The sequence below is a fragment of the Solanum pennellii genome, chromosome 11 (genome assembly GCF_001406875.1).
Source record: "Solanum pennellii chromosome 11, SPENNV200".
NCBI lineage: Eukaryota > Viridiplantae > Streptophyta > Magnoliopsida > Solanales > Solanaceae > Solanum > Solanum pennellii.
This window is the reverse complement of record NC_028647.1, coordinates 25,547,976-25,574,966: the sequence shown is the minus strand read 5'-3', so window position 1 is coordinate 25,574,966 and position 26,991 is coordinate 25,547,976. Positions and strand designations below refer to the sequence as shown.

At 36.6% G+C, this 26,991-nt stretch overlaps 1 protein-coding gene across 2 annotated transcripts in view; it reads left to right on the top strand.

Annotated features, from left to right (window-relative positions):
• Nucleotides 1-2,065, top strand: part of LOC107005100 — a 5,434-nt gene extending 3,369 nt beyond the window's left edge. For both annotated transcript variants that reach the window (XM_015203594.2, XM_015203592.2), the window contains exons 3-4: nt 392-907; nt 1,691-2,065. In XM_015203594.2, the coding sequence (XP_015059080.1) occupies nt 392-907; nt 1,691-1,849 (675 nt within the window). In that variant the 3' untranslated portion in view covers nt 1,850-2,065. The remainder of the gene's footprint in view (nt 1-391; nt 908-1,690) is intronic.
• Nucleotides 2,066-26,991: the final 24,926 nt, after the last annotated feature.

Here is a 26,991-nt window from a genome sequence, read left to right as displayed (position 1 = left end):
GGGGGGGGGGGGGGTTCCATTATCCAATGAAATTTGAACCTAAGTTGCACGGACTCTTCACTTTTGTTGCCGCACCCGTGTGGATTTTCCAAAAATACACTACTTGTGGAGAATCCAACACGCACATGCTGAGATTTTTGAAGAGTGCGAGCAACATAGATTTGAACCATGCGCCACTAGAAAATGGGGATTTCTTGGTTTTCAAAAAAAAAAAAGATTAGAAAAGATTGAGAACCAAGTGTATTATGTATATAGTGATTTTGTTTCATCATCATGAATGATTCTTGTAGACAGGGTACCAGACTCTCATGCTGTGATGTTTATCACTTTCAGATAGAATAAGAGCTATGAGTTAATATTTAAGAAATTTCTGCTTTATTTTGCCTTGCAGCTTCCGGAGTCACCAAATTTCAAGGTAAAGTTGACACTAGAAGTTAGACAAGGAGGAGGCTCCAATAGCCAGTTTTATTTTCTCGACATTGGAAGCTGCTGGAAAAATAGTGGAGAGCCATGTGATGGAAATGTTTTAACAGATGTGACGAGATATAGTGAGATGATCATCAATCCAGCAACGACAAGTTGGTGTCGTCCTGATAACCTCGTGTCCTGTCCACCCTACCACATTAGGCCTAATGGGGAGATGATATACAGAAATGATACTTCTCGGTTCCCATACTCTGCTTATCATCTATATTGTGCTCCTGGAAATGCAAATTATTTAGAGAAACCATATGATATCTGTGATCCATACAGCAATCCACAAGCTCAAGAACTGATACAAATCCTGCCACATCCTGAGTGGGCTGTGCATGGTTATCCTTCAAAGCAAGGAGAGGGGTGGATTGGGGATGCTAGGAGTTGGGAGCTTGATGTAGGAGCATTATCTAATCGGTTATACTTTTACCAGGTAACCTTAATTCTTGCATAATCTTGCCTGTAAATTCTGCAGAAGGGAGTGTCGTTTTCTTCGTGTTGCTACTGATTTGTCCAGTGCTTTCAGTTAGTAAGTGCCGTGGATCTAACATGGATGATATATTTGGTTACTTCTGTTGCTTATAACCAATGGATTTGGAGCTCTAACAGTTTTCTACTTTGATTTGGACTCTCTGTAAATCTAGGAACTTAAGATTCAAGCATAGAAGGTTTTTCACGATCAAAACGTATCTACGTGTATCAAACTTTTCAGAAATCTATCACCAGAAAGCATGTATTCAGATTCACATTTCTTTGAGCTTTAGAATGCATTTCATTTCATTTTGTTCTGGTAAATAATATGTCAATCCTGCCTTTAGTTTGAGCTTGCTTCTCTTTATGGGGAGGTCAACTTTGCTTCAAATGACCCCATTCAATAGATGCATGCAAAGGTGGAAACAAGATTCGAACTTGTAGGGTTCGACTTTTATATTCTCACCACTGAACCCATTGCACATTTGCAATTACGGGTTCGGAACTAAATATTTGTTGAAGTGTCAGTGCTTTGTTTCACATATACACAAATAATATACATATATACTTATATAATTTAATACACAAACTAGGTGGAAACTATATTGGGTTTAGTTGAGCCCTTTTAAATTATATTGCATCTGCCTCTATAGATTAAGCAGGTATAGTCTGCTGCAGTACTCTGGTGGATGGTCTATTCTGGATATACCTAGACGACTGATTCCTAGTGATCATACTTGTACAGGATCCAGGAACCAAACCAGCAAAGCGTGTGTGGTCTTCACTTAATGTTGGTACGGAAATATATGTTAGCAGCCAAGGAGCTACTGCTGAATGGACTGTCAGTGATTTTGATGTATTGATTCCTGAAGATGATAAAGGTGATGTTAGGGCAGTTTTGTAACAACCGTTGTGTGTTCCTTGTGCATACAATACAATACATTACAACGAGTAACACTTTTTTTCTTGTTTGTCTATATATATAGACACATTGTATATCTACTTTTGGCTTCCTGAGTGTTTACTGTTATTGCTTTGTGTGGCAAAGTAGCAAACCTGACCTCAATAAGACATGCCAGGGCTCATCCTAACTGGTTTCTTAACGTGGTTAAATTTATCAGTTTCCTGCTTGCTTGAAAGTTTGGATCATGTTTCATTTTGTCCAATTACAGCACCACAAGTGTTGGTCAGACAAATCTGTCATTTCCCTTGCAGCCTCTTTTACTCTAGTGCATATATGATAAATGACTTTGAGTCTTCTAAGGCTGGCAACTGAAAGAAAATGAAGATGGAGATTGGGAAATTTTCTGTGTATACAAGTATCCTAAGGACTAAATTGCAAGAAATGTAAGGACTAATTACCAATTATTAAAGAATCATCGTAACAAACTCTAACTAACTTTGTACACCTCGTGTTCTAGAAAACGCCTTTTTGTTTCTTTGGGCGTAACAGAGTATTGCTCATAAAAGCCCAACCCAAATCAAATTGGCCCGAGACATTTTGCTCTTTTCATACAAGCTTGTATAGTCTAGAATCTTCACTTATGGGTGACTCAAGCTTGTGTCTTTCATCCCTTCCTTTTCTATGTTGCGTATCAATGGAGTAAGAAAGCTTCTCTCCAACATCCCCCCTCAAGTTGGAAGGGAGAGACAACACACCCAACTTGTTCAAAATATGACGATCAGAAGCTCCCGAGGGTTGCTTGGTAAAGAGATCAAGTTGATAGTCCAAAGGAACGAAAGTGAGAGTGATGAGGCCGGATAAAAATTGTTGTAGCACAAAGTGGCAGTCTAAATCGACATGTTTTGTTCGTTTGTGGAAGACTGAATTAGGAGCAATGTGTATTGCCGCCTGGCTATCAGAGTGAACCATAATCGAAAGAGACGGTGGAGAAGAGAGATCTTATAGAAGCCGAACTAACTAGGTGAGCTCAGTTGTCACTTGACACATGGAACTATACTCTGCTTCATCATAGTGAAATTGAAACCTGCTTTTTCGACTTCCATGAAATAGTTGACCCTCCTCAAGTGATAAAATACCCACTAACAGAACGTCTTGTGTCTTTACAAGAAGCCCAGTCGGCGTCACAGAAAGCTAGCAGATCGAGGGGTGGATAAGAAGACAAGAGTATGCCTTGACCTGGATCAACACATAAGTATTGTAAGACACGAAATGTTGTTGGTAAATGGGATTCAATGAGTTGCATGTATTGACTAAGGCAGAAAAACAAAAGAGAGATCTTGACGTGTATGGGTAGATAATTCAACTTCCCTACTAAATGTCTATAAAGTGTAGGATTAGCTAATAGAGGTCCATCATTATGTTGTAATTTGGAATAAGGATCAAGGGGTGAAGTGACAATCGACCCTGAAGAGGCGAATTCATCCAGAAACTCTTGAGTAAATTTCTGTTGACTTAAAATGAAACCTTGTCGTTCTCTGATTATCTCAATCCCCAAAGAAAAATGAATTTCATCTAAACTCTTAACTTTGAACTAGAAGTTGAGAAAAGATGTACGAGCAACAATTTCAGAGGTATCGTTACCAGTAATCAGTATGTCATCAACGTACACAGCCAGTATAGATATCATATCACAATTAGTCTTGAAGAATAGGGAGTAGTCATTCAAAGAACTCGAGTACCCTTTATAGGTGAGAGCACCGGCAAGTCCATATAGGGACTTCTTCAACAGACAAAGCTAGGACTGGGTGGGGAAAGTCCTGTTGGGAATCGTATGAAAACTTTCTCTTGCAACTCTCCATGCAGAAAAACATTATTGACATCAAGTTGGGAGACCTGCTAGCCTTTCTTGATGGCAATAGTTAGCGAACACCTGATTGTAGTCATCTTGACCATAGGTGAAAAGTTTTCACCATAATATATGTCTTCCCTTTGTATGTCCCCCCTGACCACTAACCGTACCTTAAGCCTTTCAACAGACCCATCAGAATTGTGTTTCACCTTATAGACCCACTTACAAGGCACATGCTTCTTACCAGGGGCAAGTCCTTTACAACCCAAGTCTTGTTTAGCTCACGAGCAGCAAGTTCGAAAGCCTTTGCAAAACTTTTGGGTTCAGGGAGTACAGAAAAGGAATGCAACATATGTTGGTTTCTAATAGATAAGGCTGCAAAGGCAAAAATAGTAGGCTTATTGGAATGGACAAAACAAGAGTTAATAACATGTGTGAGGAGAATGGAATTGCAAACAAAATCCTTAAAATAACAAGGTTTGTGAGGAGAATGGAATTGCAAACAAAATCCTTAAAATAACAAGGTTTGTAACTGACTCTGTCTTATTTTCTGACTGGCATAGGACCAAATATAGGAGCGGAAGTACTTGGAAGAGATGGACTAGGGGGTAAAGAGGAGTGAGGTTCAGGAGGATTTAGTGTCCCAAAAAGAAGCAGAAGAGGAGTCATGGATGGTGAGTTTGGTATGAGATCAGTTGCATTGAATAATGGGAAAGATGTAGGAGAAGAGCATTGTGTGGCAAAAGGAAAATGAGTTTCATGAAATTTAACATCTTTTGAAACAAAGATCTTTAGGCTAACCAGGTCCATGACTATGTATCCTTTCAGATTGGGAGTATACCCAATGAAAACACATTCTTGTGCTTTGGCTGAAACTTATCCCTACCATGAGATAATGTAGAGACTTAACACAAACAACCACAAACTTTAAATGTGCATAATCAAGTGGGGTAGCAAATATCACCTCATAAGGTGTAATCTCCATTAAGACCTGCGAAGGCAATCTGTTGATAATGTGAGTGGCAATGAGAATGCATACCCCAATACTGCATAGGTAGATGTGAATGGAAAAACAAACCTGTAGCCAATTCCAAAAGGTGTTTGGGTTTTCTCTACACAACACCATTTTGTTGTGGAGTAAACACACATCACCTTTCATGAATGATTCTGGCAGAACTGAAAAATGGTGCTTCTTGTGTTCCTCTCCCTAGTTCCATTGCATTATTAGAGTTGATTTTCTTAACCTCTAAACCAAATTGTTTGTCCACCATTGCAAGAAATTCTTTGAGTAAATGAAAAGCATTACTTTTAGTTTTGAACAACAAAGTCCAAGTAACCTTACTAATATTATCAACAACGGTCATGTCACGCCCCGAGCTACCCTCGAGACTCAGACACGGAATCTAGGACAACAAGTGATTCCAAACTAACCCTGCCAGCATGATCATGAGCATACTAAAGATAATAAACTGATGTGGAAGCTAAATCATAATTTATAATGAAAAGATGGGGAATACCCATATGCTATAACTGATATAATATGACGAATGATGAGTTTAATACAATGAAGTTACTAACTCAACACTAAACTGAAACTAACTATGTCTGAAATAAGCCTCTAAACTGGACTAGAGATACTGGGACAAGTCCCAACTAAATCTAGCAAAATCCGAAACTAAATTACTAAAGACTTAAATGACACTCATGACTGTTGTCCTCGGAGAATGAGGACTCACCACTAAATCTGCTGAACTGGAGATTGAAAATCGATCTATGCGTGATCTTGATGCTGAGAACCTGAACCTACATCACGAGAAGATGTATAGCACATATGCGTCAGTACTTGAAAGGTACTGAGCATGTAGGATAGAATAAAGCTGAAACAAAACGTAATTGAACAAGCACGAAAACAAGTATAATAATCTGCACATGATATGTTGATTTTGAATGATGAGATAACTGAATGCAATGACCAATTTATAACATTTTGAAACTCAATGCTGAGTAAACTGATAAATGGTCAATGTAAGAGAGTCTGACTGAACTTTGGGAGCTACTAATAACCGATAATAAAATCACATGAGCTAAATGTGGAGTCCGATGTATACGCCCCATCGAGAGGACCCAATATACCCTGCCAAAGATATAAAGGCATGTAGGCGTGATCACTAAACTGATTGCCCACAGAGGGGACTTACAACCTACTTGGCTAGTAATTCTGGACTAATTGGGTACGTTGAACCCTAGTCCATCTCGGTATTATGCTACTCCCATGGATTTATATAGTTAACTGATTATGTTTGAATTTTCTGTAAATATTGGATAGCTCAAAACTGAACAGCAAAATGAGAATGCAACATTTAATCTAGAAATGATGCATTAAAAACTGAAGCATGTATAACTGCATAAATGAAATATCTGACCTAGCATGTGTAATTCAAGAACTAAAGAAATACAAAGCTAGGGTTCTAAAATTCATGCGATAATCTTAGTAATAACATGATAATCTGATTTGGAACATATATTTTAAATAAATCATAAAGTTCTATCGATGTTCTAGAAACCCTAGGTTTAATCATGATAAGAGAATCAAAAATCTGACTGAAAACTAGGGAGCCAATTGGTGAAAGGAACCCACTAGTGAAATCCCACACACCTGGTGATGAAATCCACGGAAAAATATTCAGATTTCAAGGCTGGAACGAAGGGATTCTTGTTGCGTTCTTGAACTAGGGTTCTTGAGATTTTTCTCCTTTCTTGCTTCTAATTTTCTAACTTTTGATTTATGATTTTGACTTAGGTAAGTTCTTTTTATGTTTTAGGCTTAAAGTGTCTAAAATCTGATGATTTAGGGTTAAAATGATGTACCTTAAGGTTTAAATGAAGTAGGAAAAGGCCAAAAATCCCCTGATTAAGTTGCTGTCGGACCAAACGACGACCAACAGATGGTCCGTCGTTTGGTCCGTAGGTTGGGCCTGTTCGATAGGCCTTTACGAAAACGGACATAACGTTTTACTTGGAGATCTGATTTTAGCAAAGTTGGTGGCTATGGAAAGATAATTTAATTATCTATCTGTGGGTAGGTCATGGTACACCTAATTCATTTTGTGCTAAGCGTTATGGCTATTTGAAGTTGACCCAACTGCACTTCCTCCTTAACTGTCTGCTAATTCCCACATACGGTCAGACCTACAGACCGTGCTGGTCATCCGTGGCTCTTGTCAGAGAGTGCGTGAAGGGGGTCTCGATTGACGGTCATGGACTACGGACCGTGTTCTGACCTATGAACTGTAAGTGCGTCTGTCGACCAACACTTGAACCAATTTTCCTGGGCTGAGATTTTTAGGAGTTTCTGATCCCATCAACGCTTGTGCAGGACGGACCGTGGGTCAGGCTATGGTCCGTCGATGGTCACGTCAGTTGCACATGCAGATTTTTTTGAAAAACTGATTTTTGGTATATTTTGTCTACGGGGTGTTACATTATCTCCCCCTTGGAAACATTCGTCCTCGAATGAAGACTAAACTAGCTGAAATAGAGGGAGAGAGATGCAAATCCTACTACTAAACACTGAGAACTAAGTTTTTGACTGAATTGAGTTGAAAATGCAAGTACGAATTAAGGGAGCATGATTCTAAGACTAAATTACGCATGAATGATTGGAAAACTGAAGAGGAACTATTACCTCAAGTTGGAGTGGAATCGGAAGAAAAGAGGGAGGATACTTGGCTTTCATAGTTGCTTTTGCTTCCCAAGTTGCTCCCTCTACGGACTGACTCCTCCTCAAAACCTTGACTAAAGCGAATTCTTTATTTCTCAACCTTCTAACCTGACGGTAAAGAATCTCAACTGGTAAGAAAGACTATCTTTCACCGCCACACTCTCTAATGCCACTACAGAGGCTAGATCACCCACACACTTCTTCAAGAGTGAGATGTGGAAGACCGGATGCACTGCAGCTAATTCTGCAGACAACTCTAACTCATATGCCACCTTTCCAAACGTTTTCAAGATATTGTAAGGTCCTACATATCTAGGACTAAGCTTTCCTTTCTTTCCAAATCTCATCACCCCTTTCATAGGTGAGACTTTCAGAAAAACCAAATCATCAACTTGGAACTCTAGTTCCCTTCTCCTTACATCTGCGTAAGATTTCTGACGACTTTGGGTTGTCTTAAGTCTATCTATAATGAGTTGAACTTTCTCCATAGCATAAAGGACTGAATATGTCCCTATAAAACCTGTTTTACCTACTTTGAACCAACCAACAGGAGATCTACATCTACGCCCATATAAAGCCTCATAAGGGGCCATCTGAATGCTGAAATGGTAGCTATTGTTTTAGGCGAACTGAATAAGAGGAAGGTAATCATCCCAACTATCTTTGAAATCTATCAAACAAGCTCTCAACATATCCTCTAAGGTCTAAATGTATGCTCTGCCTGCCTATCTGTCTGTGGATGAAATGTTGTACTAAGGTTTACTTGAGTACCAAGGCCCTTCTGAAATGACTTCCAGAAATGAGAGGTAAACTGAGGACCTCGATCTGAGATGATAGACAAAGGAACCATATGTAACCTCACGATCTCATTAATGTAAAGCTTGGCATAGTCCTCTGCCGAATCTGTAGTCTTGACCGCCAAAAAGCGAGAAGACTTAGTCATTTGATCAACTAGCACCCAAATGGAGCCATGCTGTCTGCGAGTACGCGGTAACCCTGTGATGAAATCCATATTGATCACTTCCCACTTCCAAGTAGGAATGTTGATCTCTTGAGTCATACCTCCTGGTTTCTGATGTTCTACCTTGACTTGCTGGCAATTGGGACACTTACTCACAGAGTCTGCTATATCTCTCTTCATGCCATTCCACCAATAGACTTCTCGCAGATCGCGGTACATCTTAGTGGCACCTGGATGAATAGAATACCTAGAGTTATGGGCTTCTGCAAGAATATGTTGTCTCAACTCTCCCACATCAGGAACACACAATCCACCCTGGTAGCAAAGTACACCATCTCCCTTTTGGGAGAAAATCCCACTCTCTGATGATGGACTGCACCCTTAAGTTCAAGCAAGATTGGATCACTGTCTTGCTTTTCCTTAACCTCCACTACCAAAGACGATTCTGCCACATTCTAAACTGTTATACCATTGTCTGATATGCTCATAAGATGAACTCCTAAGCGAGCAAGCCTGTGAAAATCCTTCACTAGCTCCTTCCTTTCTTCCTCAACATGGGCTACACTACCCATAGATAATCTGCTAAGGGCATCTTCTACTACATTCGCCTTTACCGAGATGATAATGCATACTCATATCATAATCCTTAAGGAATTCAAGCCATCTCCTCTGGCGAAGATTAAATTCTTTCTGAGTGAACACATACTGAAGGCTCTTATGTTCAGTGAACACATCTACGTGAACACCATACAAGTAGTGTCTCCAGATCTTGAGTGCAAACACCACTGCTATAAGATCAAGGTCATGAGTTGGATAGTTCTTCTCATGAACCTTAAGTTGTCTAGAGGCATAAGCTATCACCTTACCTCGCTGCATCAAGACACAACCTAGGTCAACTCTGGATGCATCACAATAGATCACATAACCATCTGAACCCTCTAGTAGAGTCAAGAGAGGAGTTGTAGTCAATCTTGTTTTCAATTCTGCAAAGCTTTTCTCACAATTATCTGACCATTAAAACTTGATCATCTTCTGAGTTAACCTAGTCAATGGTGAGGCTGTGGAGGGGTATCCTTCCACGAACCTTCTATAATACCCCACTATACCTAAGAAACTTCTGATATCTGCAGCAGAGGTAGGTCTGGGCTATTGTTTCATTGCTTTTATCTTCTGTGAATCCACTCAGATCCTTTCGCTAAATACAATGTGACCAAGGAAAGCAATGGATTGCAATCAGAACTCACATTTGCTGAACTTAGAAAATAACTGGCGATCCTTGAGAGTCCGTAAAACAATTCTCAAATGACTCGGATGTTCTTCCTCATTCCTAGAGTAAATGAGAATATCATCAATGAAGACGATAACAAACAAGTCTAAGTACTGTTTGAATACTCTGTTCATCAAATCCATGGAAGTTGCACGATCATTGGTTAGTCAAAACGACATAATTATAAGTTCATAATGACCATACCGAGTTATGAAGGTTGTTTTTGGAATGTCACTATCTCTGACTCTAAGCTGATGATAACCCGATCTGAGGTCTATCTTTAAGAAGTGACTAGCAACCTGAAGTTGGTCAAACTAGTCATCAATCCTGGGGCTGGGATACTTATTCTTGATTGTGACCTTGTTCAACTGTCTATAGTAAATGCACATTCTAAGAGAACCATATTTCTTCCTTACGAACAACACTGGTGCACCCCATGGTGAAATACTAGGTCTGATGAAACCCTTATTTAGAAGGTCTTTCAACTGCTCTTTGAATTCCTTAAGCTCTGCTGGAGCCATTGTGTAAGGAGGAATAGAAATAGGCTGTGTATCTAGAAGGACATCAGTTACAAAGTCAATTTCCTTTCAGGTGGGACTCTGGGAAGATCTTCTGGAAATACTTCTTGAAATTCAGAGACTACTGGAACTGAATCAAGATTTGGGGTTTCAAGGCTAGAATCCTTAACTCGAACTAGATGATAGAGATAACCCTTAGATATCATCTTTCTGGCGTTAAGGTAAGAAATAAATCGACCCATAGGCGCTAAACTACTACCCTCCATTCTAAGATTGGTTCGTCTGGACACTGAAAACAAACAATCCTAGTTCTACAATCAACTGAGGCATAACATGAGTGTAACCAATCCATGCCTAGAATGACATCGAAGTCTACCATTTCTAACTCTATAACATCTGCTGAGGTGACTTTCTGAGAGACTTGGACAGGGCAATTTTTGTATACCCGTCTAGCTTTAACTGGGTCACCGACTGGAATAGATACTGAGAAAGGTTCTGCGAGAGTTTCTGGACTGAAATTAAATTGGATTGCTATGTAAGGAGTTACAAAAGAAAGAGTAGCCCCTGGATCTAATAATGTATAAACATGAAGGTCAAAGACTCGTAACGTACCAGTGACTACATCAGGAGAACCTTCCTGATCTTCGCGATCCTGAAGAGCATACAATCTGCTCTGGCACTGACCGCCACCTGTACCAGATGATTTACCCTGCTGAGTTGGGCAACTTGTTGGTTCTGCTGAAGTTTTAGAGTGAGTTTTTCCATTACCACCTCCTTGACTCTATCTAGAATGACAATCCCTCAACCTGTGACCAAAATGACCGCACCCAAAGAATCCTTCTTTTTCCTGTGAGATACTTGCCCAGATGATTCTTACCACACTTAGGGCAAGTTGGGTAAGTCTTGGTGCCTGAAACACTTCCCTGAGACTTGGAGCTTGGTGCTCTACCCTTCTGGTCATACCTGTTCTTAGAGGATGGAACACTAACTGATGAAGGGACTGGAGCTGAAAACTTTTGCTGACTCTGTGAGCGATTTCCACCACCCGATTTCTGCTGAGAATAGTCATTGTTCCCAGTCCTAGCCTTCTTATTCTCCTTAGCTTGTTCCCTAATCTTATCACCCTCAACCTGCTGAGCATGAGTCACTAGCCTAGAGAGTTTCATATCTTCTAGTAACATAGCATTTCTGCACTCAATTTCACCAAATTCGACACTCCAGACAAGAACTTGTTTATCTAAGCCCTAGAGTCAGCAACCGTGTGAGGAGAATACCTGGAGAGTTGGTTGAACTTCAGCCCATACTCTTGGACTGTCATGTTACCCTGCCTCAAGTTCATGAATTCCTGAGCCTTTGCCTCTCTCAACTCTATTGGGAAAAACCAGTCGACAAAAGTCTCATTAAAGCAATCCCAAGTGATAGGAGCTGCATTTGCACCCCCTATTCTCCTTCCACAGAGTGTACCAGATATGAGCAACATCCTTCAACTAGTAAGATGCTAACTCAACCTGATCATTCCCAATGACTTGCATCACCTCAAAGATTTTCTTGATCTCATCAAAGAAATTCTGAGGGTCCTCATTATCTTGCGATCCTAAGAACTCAGGCAGATTCATCCTACCAAAGTCACGGACCCTTGTTACTACTGATCCACCATTTTTATTCACGTGAGCATGAACCCGATTGTTCTAGTTAGTCAAACTCTTAACCAACAACTGTATGACATTTCTGAACTCAACATTGGAGACTTCCTTATCTAGGGTTGGAGGAGCTGTGTTTGCATTTCTCGTGTTAGCTCGACGAGGAGGCATGATCTGAAATGTAGAACGTCAAGTTAGAATGGAATAAGATCATACCTCACGCACGATAAGAATACCAAGAAAGTGAAATTTTTCCTAAAATACTTCATAGCCTCCCTCTCATTGGTGCACTTCACACCCATGAAAATGACTCTACTTAGTGCGACTTTTAAAACATCCTAGGACACTTAAACCTAGTGCTCTGATACCAAGTTTTGTCACGCCCCAGACTACCCCCGAGACGCAGACACGGAACCTAGGACCAAAAGTGATCCCAAGCTAACCCTGCTGGCATGATCATGAGCATACTAAAAATAATAAACTGATGCGGAAGCTAAATCATAATTGATAATGAAAAGATGGGGAATACCAATATGCTAAAACTAATATAATATGAAGACTGATGAGCTTAATATAATGAAGTTACTAACTCAACACTAATCTATGTCTGAAATAAGCCTCTAAACAAGACTAGAAATACTGGGACAAGCCCTAGCTAAATCTAGCAAAAACTGAAACTAAGTGACTAAAGACTGAAATGACACTCATGACTGTTGTCCTCGAAGAATGAGGACTCACCACTAAATCTGCTGAACTGGAGATAGGAAATCGATCTATGTGTGATCTTGATGCTGAGAACCTTAACCTACATCACGAGAAGAAGTAGCGCAGGTATGCGATAGTACTTGAAAGGTACTGAGCATGTAGGATAGAATAAAGCTGAAATAAAATATAATTGAACAAGCACAACAACAAGTATAATAAACTGATATGATATGCTGATTATGAATGTTGAGATAACTGAATGCAATGACCAATTTATAACATTTTGAAACTGAATGCTAAGTATACTGATAAATGGTCAATGCAAGAGAGTATGACTGAACTTTGAGAGCTACTAATAACCGATAATAAAACCACATGACCTAAATATGGATTCCGATGTATACGCCCCATCCAGAGGACCCAATATACCCTGCCAAAGGTATAAAGGCATGCTGGCGTGATCACTAAACTGATTGCCCAAAGAGGGGACTTACAACCTACTTGGCTAGTAGTTCTGGGATTAGTTGGGTACGCTGAACCCTAGTCCAACTCGGTATAATGCTACTCCCATGGATTTATATAGTTAACTAATTGTGTCTGAATTTTCTGAAAATACTGCATAGCTCAAAACTGAACATGCAAACTGGGAATGCAACATTTAATCTGAAAACGATGCATTAAAAACTGAAGAATGTATAACTTCATAACTGAAATATCTGACTTATCATGTGTAATTTAAGAACTAAAGAAATACAAAGTTAGGGTTCTGAAATTCATGTGATAATCTTGAGTAATAACGTGATAATCTGATTTGGAACATATATTTTAACTAAATCATGAAAGTATATCAAAGTTCTAGAACCCTAGGTTTAATCATGGTAAGAGAATCAAGAATCTGACTGAAAACTAGGGATCCAATGGGTGAAAGGAACCCACAAGTAAAATCCCACATACCTGGCAATGAAATCCACGAAAAAATATTCAGATTTCGAGGCTGCAAGGAAGGGATTCTTGCTGCGTTCTTGAACTAGGGTTCTTGAGCTTTTTCTCCTTTCTTGCTTCTAATTTTCTATTTTAACTTAGATAAGTTCTTGTTATGTTTCTAGGCTTAAAGTGACTAAAATCTTATGATTGAGGGTCAAAACGACGTATCTTAATGTTTAAATGAAGTGGGAAAACACCGAAAGACCCCTGGGTAAGTTGCTGTCGAACCAAACGATGACCTGGACAGATGGTCCATCGTTCCATCGACGGTCCGTCGTTTGGTCCGTAGGTTGGGCCTATTCGACAAACCTTTACTAAAATGGGCATAAATTTTTACTCGGAGGTCTGATTTCAGCAAGGTTGGTGGATATGAAAAGGTAACTCAATTATGTATCTGTGGGTAGGTCATGAGACACCTAATTCATATTTTGCTAAGAGTTGTGACTATTTGAAGTTGATCCAACTACATTTCCCCCTTAACTATCTGCTAATTCCTACCTACGGTCAGACCTACGGATCGTAGGTCCACCTACGGACCATGCTGGTCATCTGTGGCTCTTATCAAAGAGTGGGTGAATGGGGTCTCGATCGACGGTCATGGACTACGGACGTAGTTTGACTTACAGACCGTAAGTCCGTCCGTCGACCAACACTTAACCAACTATCCTGGGCTGAGATTTTTGGGAGTTTCTGATCACATCGACGGTTATGCAGGACAGACCGTGGGTCAAGATAAGGTGTGTCGTTGGTCAAGTCAGTTGCACCTGCAGATTTTTCTGAAAAATTGATTTTTGGTCTGTTTTGGCTACGGAGTGTTACATGTCAAAAAATAATTTTAACCATTATGTGTTGAAGTTTTGTAAGGTCCTTATGTATCAATATGGATTTACTCAAACAGAGCTTTGGATTTTAATGTACTTGTAGGAAAAGGCAATCTATGCAGTATAACTTATGGGCAAATAGGACAAATGTATGGAGAATCAGAATTGATAGAGAGGAAAGTAAGACTCTTCATTACTAAAAAGGGAAAATGACCAAACCGGACATGCCATAAGGATACATTAGGAACAACATTAATAATTATAGAAATAGAAGAATTCATACAATCAGATTTCGGAACTGAAACGGAAACAATATTGGAATGATTTCCTTTGGGAATTGAAACTACTTTACTAGAAACAACACTGGAATTACTTTTTTTTTGAAAAGAAACTATATTGATAAAAGGTTGTGATTCCATCCTAAAGGGCTTGAGTAGATATAATTTGTCACCTACTCCACCAAAAACTTGTTCCTTCCTTAGAGAAAGGTCCTGTAAGACACAAGTACTAGGAGTAAATAACATGTTACAATAAAGATGATTGGATAACTTATGAACAGACAATAAGTTATATTTAAAATCTGGAACAATGAAGGACATTGTAGAGTGTAAGATTAGGCAGAATGTTGACAGTTCTTATATGAGTGACAGTGATCCTGAAAGAATTAGGAAACCTGATATTTAAAGGTTCAGGAAAATGAGTGAGACATAAAAGACTTGGAATTAAAACTCATGTGCTCAGAAGCATCAGAGTTAATAGTCCAAACATTTGAATTGTAAACTGTAAAACAAGATCCTGAATATTTTAGGATTGTACCAGCAATGGCATTGGCATTAATGGGTGATCCTGATATGCTTGCTTGGTTGATGTGCATAACCTTTTTCACTTGTTGCATCAAGTTTGAGTATTGTTCTTTGTTGAGGTACTGAGCATAGTTTGATGTTCCCTGTGTCTCCATATTGGTCAATGACATCTTCAACTTCCTCCTTTTGTATGATTACATTCCCTTTCATTGTGCTTTCAGACTTCCATGACTTTATGAACTCAAAATCTCCAGGATACCCTATGAGCCTATGACAAATCATGATGTAGATGCCCTGTTTTTCCACAATAGGGACAATTCATATTTGGGTTGTATTTAGTTTTCCTTGGATTAAACCTTTGAGTTGGTTTCCCAGATTTTTTAGTAAAGGAATAACCAAACCTTTGGCCTATTTGTCCCCCTCTAAATTGTTGGTTTGATTGTTGGTCTTGTAATTTCCCCTACATTGTCCTGTTGTCATGAAATAAGCTGCAGCAGGTGAGAAAGAAGGGTTCACAACTCCTTCTCTATGATTTTCATCCTATAAAAGCAAAGCATATGCTCTGTCAATTGTCGGCAAAGCAGTCATCATTAAGATGGTTCAGACCCATCAAGAATTGAATGAGTCTTTGATCTTCCAAAGCGTAAGTTAGTTTTCCTTTTCCTTCACATGTGCACACACAAATGCAACATGTCAGTAGATAGAGGGAGTCTAATTCATCCCATAGTCGTTTGATCTAGGTAAAATAACCTGCAATATCATTATTTCCCTGCATTAAACATTATAATTCTTTTTGTACGTGGTACAGTTTAGATCCATTAGACAATCCAAATCTATGCTCCAAGCTATCCCAAAGAATCTTAGCAGTTTTAGAGTACATTACACTATCAAATATTTCCTTGGATAGTGAGTTCAACAAATAAGACATCATCATGTCATTGCAGCAACTCCATTGCTCATAGTTAGTTCACTGCAGTTAGCAGCTTTGCAAGCACCATTGATGAATCCGAGCTTCTTCTAGGCTGAGAGGGAAATGAGGATAGACCTTCTCCAACCTGAGAAACCTTTTCCATCAAAATTAGAGTTGATCAGACTCATTCCAGGCGAATCTGAGTTGTGAAGGTGATAGAGATGATTGTTGGTGAAGGTTTCACCATTTCCAGCAGTGGTTTGACTTCCATCGGTGGTTTGAGTTACAGGGATTCCCCAGTCATACTTGATTGCAGAATGTATGAAAATGATTAATGGAAGTGAAAGCTGATGGATCGAGCGAAAGTTCTGATAACATGAACGAAAATGCAGAAAAAGGAGATTGGATATTTTTTTTGTATTTCTTTATCAATAATTACATAGATTTATACAAGTATCCTAGGACTAGAGTGCTAGAGCTGTAAGGACTAATTACAAATTATTAAAGAATTATTGTAACAAACCTTAACTAACTCTATATACTTCATTGTATTCTAGAAGATGCCTTTTTGTTTCTTTGCGCGTAACAGAGTATTAATCACAAAATTCCAAATCTGATATGGATCACAAAGGCCCGAATCGGAATGACCAAGGCATTTTGCTCTTTTCAGACAAGCTTATATAGTCTGGAATCTTCACTTATGTCTAACTCAAGTTTGTCTGTTTCATCCCTTCCTTTTCTATGTTGCATATCAATGGAGGAAGAAAGCTTTTGTCCAACAGCAATGGGCCTGAGATGGACGGAACGGAATAGGGCCAGAATGAATCGGTGATCCTGTCTCGTCCCTTCATGAAACACTAAAGAGGATAAACAAGACTGGAAAAATTAATTTTTTAGGTTTTTTTTTAAAAAAACTCATCGAGTATTGCATGTAAGTTCAAATTGTATGTTTGGTTAAGTTTCATTTAGAATTTTTATATGATAATTTTTTCATTTTAGTTTACGTTTTGTACTTTATATTTTATATATTATTTTACATATTTTTATGCAGGAATGGAAATAAAAAAACAACACTTTTGTATGATCAAAATTTCTTTAAAAAGGTTTTAGCCCTCTGAAAAAGGTAACAAGTAATAATTTTGTTATTTATGAAGAACTTCAATTTTTCTTGTGGTAAATATTTTGTATGTAGTTATTTTTAATTTGTGGAATGATTTTCAAATTTATTTTGCTTGACATTTGTAATTATAATCAAATCATCATGTTGATTTTATTTTAATATTTTATTTTTTTAATTTATCTATGTATTGTATTGATTTAAAGTTTGACTCTGTATATGCTATTTAATAAATATAGAAATAATTAATTGATTTTTTAATAATAGATATTTAAGATGGTTTCTCTTTTTATAATATATAATCTTAACATTAAAAGTACATTAATATTTGTTATTTTTTGTAATTTGACTCTCAAGAGCACCACTAAACAATATTAGTCAAACACCGTCTGGTTATCTACAATAGTTTTCAAATGAATTAGTCAAACACAAATTATTTTTTTAAAACGCTTCTAGAAATAAATAATTTTTCGCAGCAATACCAAATAGTCTCTTAAACTCTATAGTGATCAAAAAGAATGAAATGTAAAACTAGATTTTTAATAAATATACGACAATAAATAATGAAAATCAAGGCTAAAAGTTTGTAAATTCACTCAAATAAATAAACTGAAATGGTACAAATTTGTATTACAAATATTAAAGGAGCACATAGAATAAATTCTATTCGAATGTATTATATATCAATTGTATTCATTCAATCATATATAGGTGGGAGTTTTGTCTTTTATATCAATTACATTCGAAAAATTATATTTGTATTTTTGTATCTACTATATTGTATTCATACGAATACAATATCCATTCATCTTCTCTGTCAAATGTATTATAAATACAATTGTATGCATTGCATTTAGAATTCAATTGTTACAAAATACAAAACAATTATGCACTTAATGAATACGTAATAATATGCAAAACAAATACATTATACAATCCTATCTTCTCATTCTCTCTAATCTCGCTCACTTTTCTCCTCTTAATTAATATATATTCATTTTGATACAAATTAGTCTGCAGTTGTATTTTTCTCTCCAAAATCCGCAAAATAAATACAAGACAAATGCGTCGTAGCAAACCAAAGTGTAGTTGCGAATTCTAATTAGTGAAATTGTAGTTATGGATTCCTATTTAAGGTCTAATGTTTTTTGAAATTTTTCCATCAAAAACATGTAGTAGACTAGAAAATAGAGTAGAAAATCAGAAAATATCTTAGACCACAGAATTCACTTATACATCCTTATGAAATTTAATTTTCTCAGTGTACCTGAGGTTATTGATTACTTCCTCTTAGATGAAACGTATATATTTGTTAAAGTAGTAGTACCTCAAACTTGAATAACTTTGGTGAACTTAAAAGTCAATAACTAATAATATGAAAACGCGATATTTAATTATCAGAAAATATATGCAGAAGAAAAATTAAATTTGATAAAAAAGATGAGGAAAAACTTCACTACTTATAGTCAATGATGTGAGTTGAACAATTGTTACTCACATGTTAAGAACATGTATGGTGCATATTGAAAAAAAAATGTCTAGTTCAAAGGATAATTTCCTTTTTAAATATATATTTTTTCACAAAGTTTAAATTAATTGTGTGAATTATTTAACAAATTAATTACGTGAATTAATTAATAAATAAAATTTCATGAATTAATATTAATATATGAAGAAAATTTAAAGTAGTGAGAGTGATAAATAAGTTTTGTCTAAAAAACAATCGATCAATCACATCACATACAAAGTTAGAGTTTGAGCCAAAGTGAGTTGCCACCGACGATGGTGTGATCCTCTTCTAAACTCTTTAACAGCTAGAAAGAGTATTTCTTATTAAGCCCACAAAAAAGATCACTTCTTCACTAACAATGAGGGAGAAGTGAACTTTATTTTTCCTCTATATTTCAGTTCACACATTCTTTTCTCTTAAGACTTACCCTTAAAGAAACCTAACAAGTCCTTGGAGAATGACTATATTGTAAAAAGTTATATTTAAAAAGTTTTGTGATTCGTAAGTAAGAATTAATTGTCTTAGGATAATAGGTTTTTTCTCTTTAAAACATATATTGGATACGCTCAATCGATGGGTAGATTTGATATTTTTGAGTCGAGCTTTGGCGAATACCTAGATAACAATAGTTTCACAATTAACCTTCAAACGGGTCGTTTGGTAGGAAGTATTAAGAGAAGTAGTCTATGTATTATGTATGGTATTATTTAGTACTATATAATAGTAGGAATATTGGGTCTATGTATAACTAATCCATGGATTAGTTATACACACTTCATAGTATTAGAAGATGTATTATTAATACCTTTCATTTTGTAATTAGTAATACATGGTATTTAATACCTTGAGATTAACGTGTGTAAAGATAAAAATATCCCTCAAATCATTTTATCATTTTAATCTATTTTTTGATTTTATGTTTTATACTAGTACTAATAAATTTATTCAAATAAATTACCTTACAAACATTACTAATTTAAAAGGAAAATACATAACTTGCAATGGACATGTTGTCATGAGGAATGCCTTATGTTCTGCAAAAATATAGTAATTATTTTTCGATATATATGTGGTTTTCAAAATTATTCGTACTTTGAAAAATTTATATAATTGTACACGTATTAAATTTTCAAATGTAATACATAGGATTTTATGATTATAATTTTTATGTGAAAATATAGATGATTTATTTGAGTTTACTATTGTTTACCATCTTTTTGTTTTAAAAGTAGATGGTTTATCTATTTTAATTGAAAATTGATGTTTTGTGAGTGATCAATTTATTAAGATTTATTTATGCCTCAAATAATTCAAGTGAGAAACTAGTGAATATGGATGACAACAAAATTGTTCTTCTCCTAGCTAGTTAGAAGACCATAAAAAATAATATTGTCTGATAATTATCTTCCTTGACCCGATTATATGAAATAGAAAATCTCATAATAATTCAAGAGTATAATTCAAAAGAAGCTTTTTTGTAGCGTTCTAATCCAAAAACGAGATGAGGGTGGGAAGAAATGAACCAAAAACTTGATTAAAAAAAAATAAACCATGCAATGCTTATTCACGCATTACTAATCTCTTCACTACGAATATAAAAGTTTGAAAATTGAAAAATAAAGTTGGAATGAAAATATTTTTTTAAAAAACTAATTGGCCTTGGGATCTACGAGTCCTATATATGGACAGTAGGATATCGTACAGGTCGTAGGAAGAGAGTCGTAGACCTGTAGTTGAGTTTTTGGAACTTTAAAATTTCTGAAGTCTGATATACGAACAAGACAAATTGCATAGATGACATCCTTAGGAAGGACTTAGAGGAATGAATTAGGATCTCAGTCTATGGAAGATAATAATAGGTCATAGAAAATTTGGCGGGATTTAGATGGGTTTCGTGAATGGTTCTACACTTTAGTGAAATTTTTTACTCAAAGTCGAGGACAAGGGATTGGGTCTACGGACAGTAAAAAGGTCAACAACTTGTAGAATTATTTCGTGGATAGCTGGATAAATTTTGGTCTTCTGAAGTCGGTTCCACAAATGACTAGTACATACCGTGTAAACTTCTATAGATAGTAAGTTCAACCCGTAGGACTATTCAACATTTATTTAATAAGGGTATTTGAGTGTTTTCATATGCATTTAATACCTAATTATGTTGTTTTCACTCTAATTATAAGTCCTACATCGACCCTTCTATTTCAAAATCCACCCAAACCCTCTTTTTCTCTCGAAATCTCAAATCTCATCAAAGTTCATCCTCTTTAATTCACTCTCCAATTCAAAGAAGAAATCTTGTATTCCAAGCTTCAAGTCGTATTTTTCCTCCATTACTTTTAGGCTTTCATTATCAAGGAATGTGTGAATTCACCAATGGATTTCATTCATCCATTAAGTCCTTATTTCATGAAAGAAATGAATTTGGATAAATTTGAGGTATCACTGAATCACGCGTAAAGATATTAATAACACACATAAAATTAATATTATTTCATAAATAATTTATTGAGAAGCTACCCATAACCATCTGTAACGACCCAAAGGTATACCCTAGAAGTTACACGGCGTATTCGACCTTTCGGAGGTCTTATACGAGCCCTTATACATCTTTCATTGCATATATATGAAAAGTAGTGCAGAATTAAACCTTTTCACAATAATAGTCAAAATCTTTATAGAATTTAATAAAGAAATAAGGCTCATCGTAAGCCATCTTAGACACATATAATATTATAGGGTCACAACCCTAAATATATGAGGACATACCAAGCTTCTTGAGAGAATACTATATCCCAAGGTTCAACTTCTAAGAGAATCCTCACATGCTACCTACACTTTTAGAAATAGGGATACATATGGAATTATCCCATTGAATGCACTAAGTATGGTGAATATACAAGAAAACCATGTAAAAATGGACATTTACTTTAAGATATACTTTTCACGCTCTTTTGATAGAAACCTCATAAAACAAGTATAAGAATCATCTTCAAGTAAATATTCACAAATACATATTCAACTAATCCACAATATATAACCATAATCACTTAGGATCCATATATAAGCATTTATAACTCCTACCAAAGGTTATGCTAAGACCCACCTAGGTAGGATATGAAGCGATCGCCTATACAACCCGTTCACACACTCCTAGGTGATCCTCAAGACTTACCCAAAGTAAGGATATTCCTATTCATCATGTAGATTATCCACCTAAGGTTAATCTAAGACTCACCTAAGCAAGACATGAAGAGACACACCCTTTTCAAGCCCATCTAAGTAACCCTCAAAGCTTCCCTAGATAAGAACCTTTCTATCTATCATCCTTAATTAAATAGACATTATTCATTGAAACCATTTAATAAAAAACTAAACAACTAGGAGACTGCACTTAATTGTCATTGAAGACCTACATAACTCATCCTAGCATCTTCATGGCCTACCGTGCCATGTGTAGAGAGCGTCTCATTCCACTACCCACTCATTGTAGAACCTATCCAATAACTAGAATGTACATCACATATGATGCAAATAGGTGTTAACCAACATAAAACATACTAGCTTGGTATGCAATCCAGTGTCATAAGGACCCTAAACCGTGAAAGATGTTCTACTTGTCAAAGGTAGAACTACGATACATCCCATGTTGGCACATGATTAAGGGATATCATGGGCTTCTTTGTACTCTAGTCTCATACTAGAGATACTACCACGAGCATATCCTCTCAATGATTTGCCTTGTTTCTCATAGAGTAATTCATTTCCTAGGTGTATTAGAGAAGGTACCATCACTAAGTCCTAACAACTCATAATACTCTTTCCAAAGATGGCTCATTCTTAACCTTCTTTTCATATTCAAGGTTCCATATAAGTCTTTCATCTAAGGTCACCTACTTTAGGGCTACCAATCCTATACTTCATTCTTTCATTCATTCATACATATACATGACAAGGGTGCCTAAGCCTACCATGTCAATATAACTTTCATGTATCAAGAAAAAGGACCTATGTCTACCAATCAAGACACAACATTTATCATATCATATATAACACCCATATAAGATCATATATAAAAAATACATGAGCACCTTAACTTTATACCTTCACATATACCATATTATGGTAATACCATAATTCACGTAATAATGCCGACAAGGCCATATTCATAACGATTATAACAATTAGACACCGCCACCATAAGTGGACCGTACCAATCAATGATAATTCAATATCAATTCTATTCTAAACAAAGGAATCAGGTCAACTCACCACCTTCTCATAACCATCATCACCATTCCTTATCCTTTCCAACCGGTCCACACAATAAGAGATTCTTACCAATGATAATATATACAAGACTAAGCGAACAATCTATCCATATCAATGATCCAATACTACTCAATATCGATACCAATATTGTAAAGAAATCTATGAATAATTCTACAATATTCAATACATAATTCAATAGCCCACAACAATCTACACATGAATTCAATAAAATTAAGCCTTGATCAATTCACCCACTTTAGAGCCAAAATTATGAATTTAAGTAATACATGGGTTCATGGAAGTTTTGACGATAAAAAAATAAATTAATATCAATTAATTCTTAAAACATTGATTTAAACCTTTTCATGCAAGAACCCATGCTTAGAATTCAAAATAGGATTTCAATATTTTTGAAGATATTTGAAAAGCCTTTGGAATTGGCTCCTTGAATTAGAGAATAATCAAGGATGAAATAATCATACCTTAATTGAAGAAATCCAACAAAATTTGTGGAGAAATCAATGAGTAACTTCAATCCTAGCTTCGACTTGACTTCAAGCTCAAATGGAGTCTAGAGAGAACCTTTTTTTATCTTGGGGTTTGATTTTGAATAATGAAGTCTAAATGTAGGTTTTAGAGTCTTAACTAACTTAAAATACCATAAATAACCCCAAATAAGTGTCTAGGAATTAATTAGGATATTGGGTGAATTTCCAACTTGCCTCCACTTGGTCGAGACCAGCAGGAAAATTGCAGGCCAAACGATGACCATCAAACTACTGGGCATTGTTTGATTGATAAGGAGTCTTGTTGGGTGTTGTTTTGGTCAGAGGCTCATTTTGTGGGGGATAAGCTTGCCCAACTAAGTGTGGAGCCACGGCCCCCGACGACGGAGCGTCGTTTGAACCACTGAGTGTCATTCAGGGTCGTTGATAGGACTGCTTTTTGCAGCTTCTTGCCAAGGTTTGGGTCCTCCTAAAGCACCCTTAGGGTGGTCCTTGGGGATTCATACTCGGAATTTTAGACCCTAAACATGTTTATTAGGTTTTAGAGCCCCCTCCTATCATTTTAGACACCAAACACCACATAAAACATGCAAAGGCACACTAGCACACACAAGGACTAGTTTTCAAATGTCTTGGTCGTTCTTTGACGTTGGACTTCCAAACTCTATGAACTAAACCCTAAAGATATTATTCATTATTTTAATACTTTATTAACACATTAAACACATGATAGACTCTAACCTAACCTAATTCATTTTGAGGGTCATAACAATCTCCCCCACTTGGACAACATTCGTCCTCGAATGACACCAGAACACTTTCAACACTTCCAAGAGATAAGGACTCTAGAATAGCAGCTCATAAGTATACTACATCATACACAATACACATAGTTATAAGGAAAATCAACTCTACTGAATCAAGAGACTCAAATCGCACCAAGAAAGTAGGAATAATATCTAAAATTTTATCATGCATTAGGACTCTACCTTTCTCATTTCATATAGGAGGAACTTCCTTCTCCACATATTATCATGCTCATCACATTATTTCTAAGCACATTATTCCCATTTCTCATAAAACAGAATTATGGAACATTTTAAAGAACTTCATTGTTAAGCATGTTTGCAAGTTCACCGATGCAATATTTAGGCACTTCTTTAAGATGCATACAATATGAAGACAAAATTAATTAAGCTCATTTTACCATATACACATAATCACATGAAAATATGCGCAATGTAAGGAGATCAATGAAATTTATTTTTACTTAGACTCCTAAACACATGCAACATGCTACTAAAATTTTCTATCTCTCAAGCTTGAAATATAAGAGAAGAGACAAGATTTATCCACCCAACTATTCACCAAACTCCCCCTCACTTAGAAGAAACCCATCAACCCTATCAACAATAACACAAAGGGAAAACTATAACTTACCGGTACCTTCATCTGGGTTTTGCTCCCTTATTAGCTTGGAGGCGATAGAAGAAATTCCTCTTTGGTTCACCAACATCCTTGCCACTTGAAGGAGCTTGCTTAGCCTCTTCCCTATAGATGCAATAGTAGGACAATATCTCACCTTGTGATCATACTTCCCATAACTAAAACACCCATTAATTCCGGCTAGACACTTAACAAAATGTTTCTTCCCATAATTTGAGCATGTAGGTTTATCAATTTGAGAACCACCACCCTTCTCATAGTTGGTCTTAGGAGCATTAGGAACATCTTGATTTGGAGCCCTCTTCTTAAACCTAGGTTGTCCTTGCTCATCGGTTCTTCCCCTCTTAGCATCTTTACCTCTCCTACCAAGCTTAAACTCCTCAATAGATTGAGCATACACCATAAGCCTAGATAGAGTTATGTCACCATGGATCATTCTCGTACGACACTCTTCCTTCACAAGGTTGGAAACACCAGTCAAGATCCTACTTATCTCATATCTAGGGTTAGACACCAAGGATGTATCATACTTAGACAATAGGGTAAACTTCAAGGAATACTCCTCAACAATCATGTTACCTTGCCTAAGGTTTATAAACTCCTCAACCTTAACCTCCCTCTTCTCACGAGGAAAGTACATCTCTAAGAATGCTTCCTTAAACTCTTCCCATTTTATAAGACTCGATTCAATTGGCTCATTGTCTTTCCATTGAGTGAATTACATTTGAGCAACCTCTTTCAATTGGTATGAAGCCAACTCTACCTTCTCCATAGAAGTCATCCCCATAGCATTGACTATCTTATAGACCTCATTCAAGAATGCTTAGTGATACTTTCCCACCTTAGATCCAAGGAATATAGGAGAATTCATCCTCACAAAGTCCCTCAACCTTGAGGTCATGGTACTCTAAAGAGCATTCATCCCAGGACCTACCTCTCTATTAGCTTGAGCCGTCATGGCTCAGGCTAGGGTAACAAGAGCTCCTATAATTTTCTCATTTATTCATGTCTGGGAGAACCACCGGAACATCATTCCTTTGATCAAATATAGGGACTTGTTCACCTTGAGGAACTTAAACACCTTGGAGTGCTTTTCCACCTTGGGGAGAAACTCCCTGATTCACCACTTCCTCATCAACTCTCCTTTTGGGCATCCTTCTTGTATTCATATCCTATAAACACAAGAGAAGAGATTAGGAAAAGATACTGATACGCTCAAACTTACTTCTCAAATAAGAAGTAAAGCGGTCGCGTCAAGTAAATAACCCAACTAGTGAGGTTGGGATCGTTCCCACGAGGAAAATAGTCTAGACTTAACTTTATTTTGTTATTACTCTTGTTCGGTTGATAACTTCCTTAGAAAGTAAAAACATAAAAATGTAAAAAGGGGGGTTTGTATTTCCTAATAAGTAAAAAGAATTAACTAAATTGAAAGAGACACTTAATGAGTTTGAAAGTTGGGTTTTAATCAGTTAATCAAAGTAACTAGGGTTTACGTGTTCCCCACAGGTTCATAACTTGATAATTCTAACTATAACAATTCTTTCCTAGTATCTTGCATGCAAAGTGATAAGTTATGTATTTCTAAATCCTTGGTCCGGCATCTAGAAAATCTCACTCCGCACCTTGGTCCGGCTACGTGTGTTGCTTTCCTAACCCTTATCGTTACCTCATATTAAGCATCGTATTCGATATTTGACTAAGTTACTACCTCGTACCAATCAATACTAGCCTATTAGATAGTATACACTAAATCTATGTTAATAATTCTTTTCCTATTATCTACCTCCTTGGTCCGGCAAGTAGCATTAAGGCGAGTTCTAACGTTGATCATCCGTTAAAAAGACTTCTAAGCGAAAGAATTATTAATACATGCAAGACACTTTTCTAGAATTGTTATTTTAGCTAGGGTTTATCTCATTATTTGCCTATGGTTCCCACAACCCTAGTTATGGAGTTTAGTTACTCATAGCCATAAACACAATATTCAAATATATTAAATAAGAATTCATGTACTTACTTCAATGAGAAAGAATAAAGTCCAAAAGATTGCTTGATTAATCACCAAAAATCACTTGCAAGAATTCTCAAAGTAATCAAAAATCTCACGAAAAG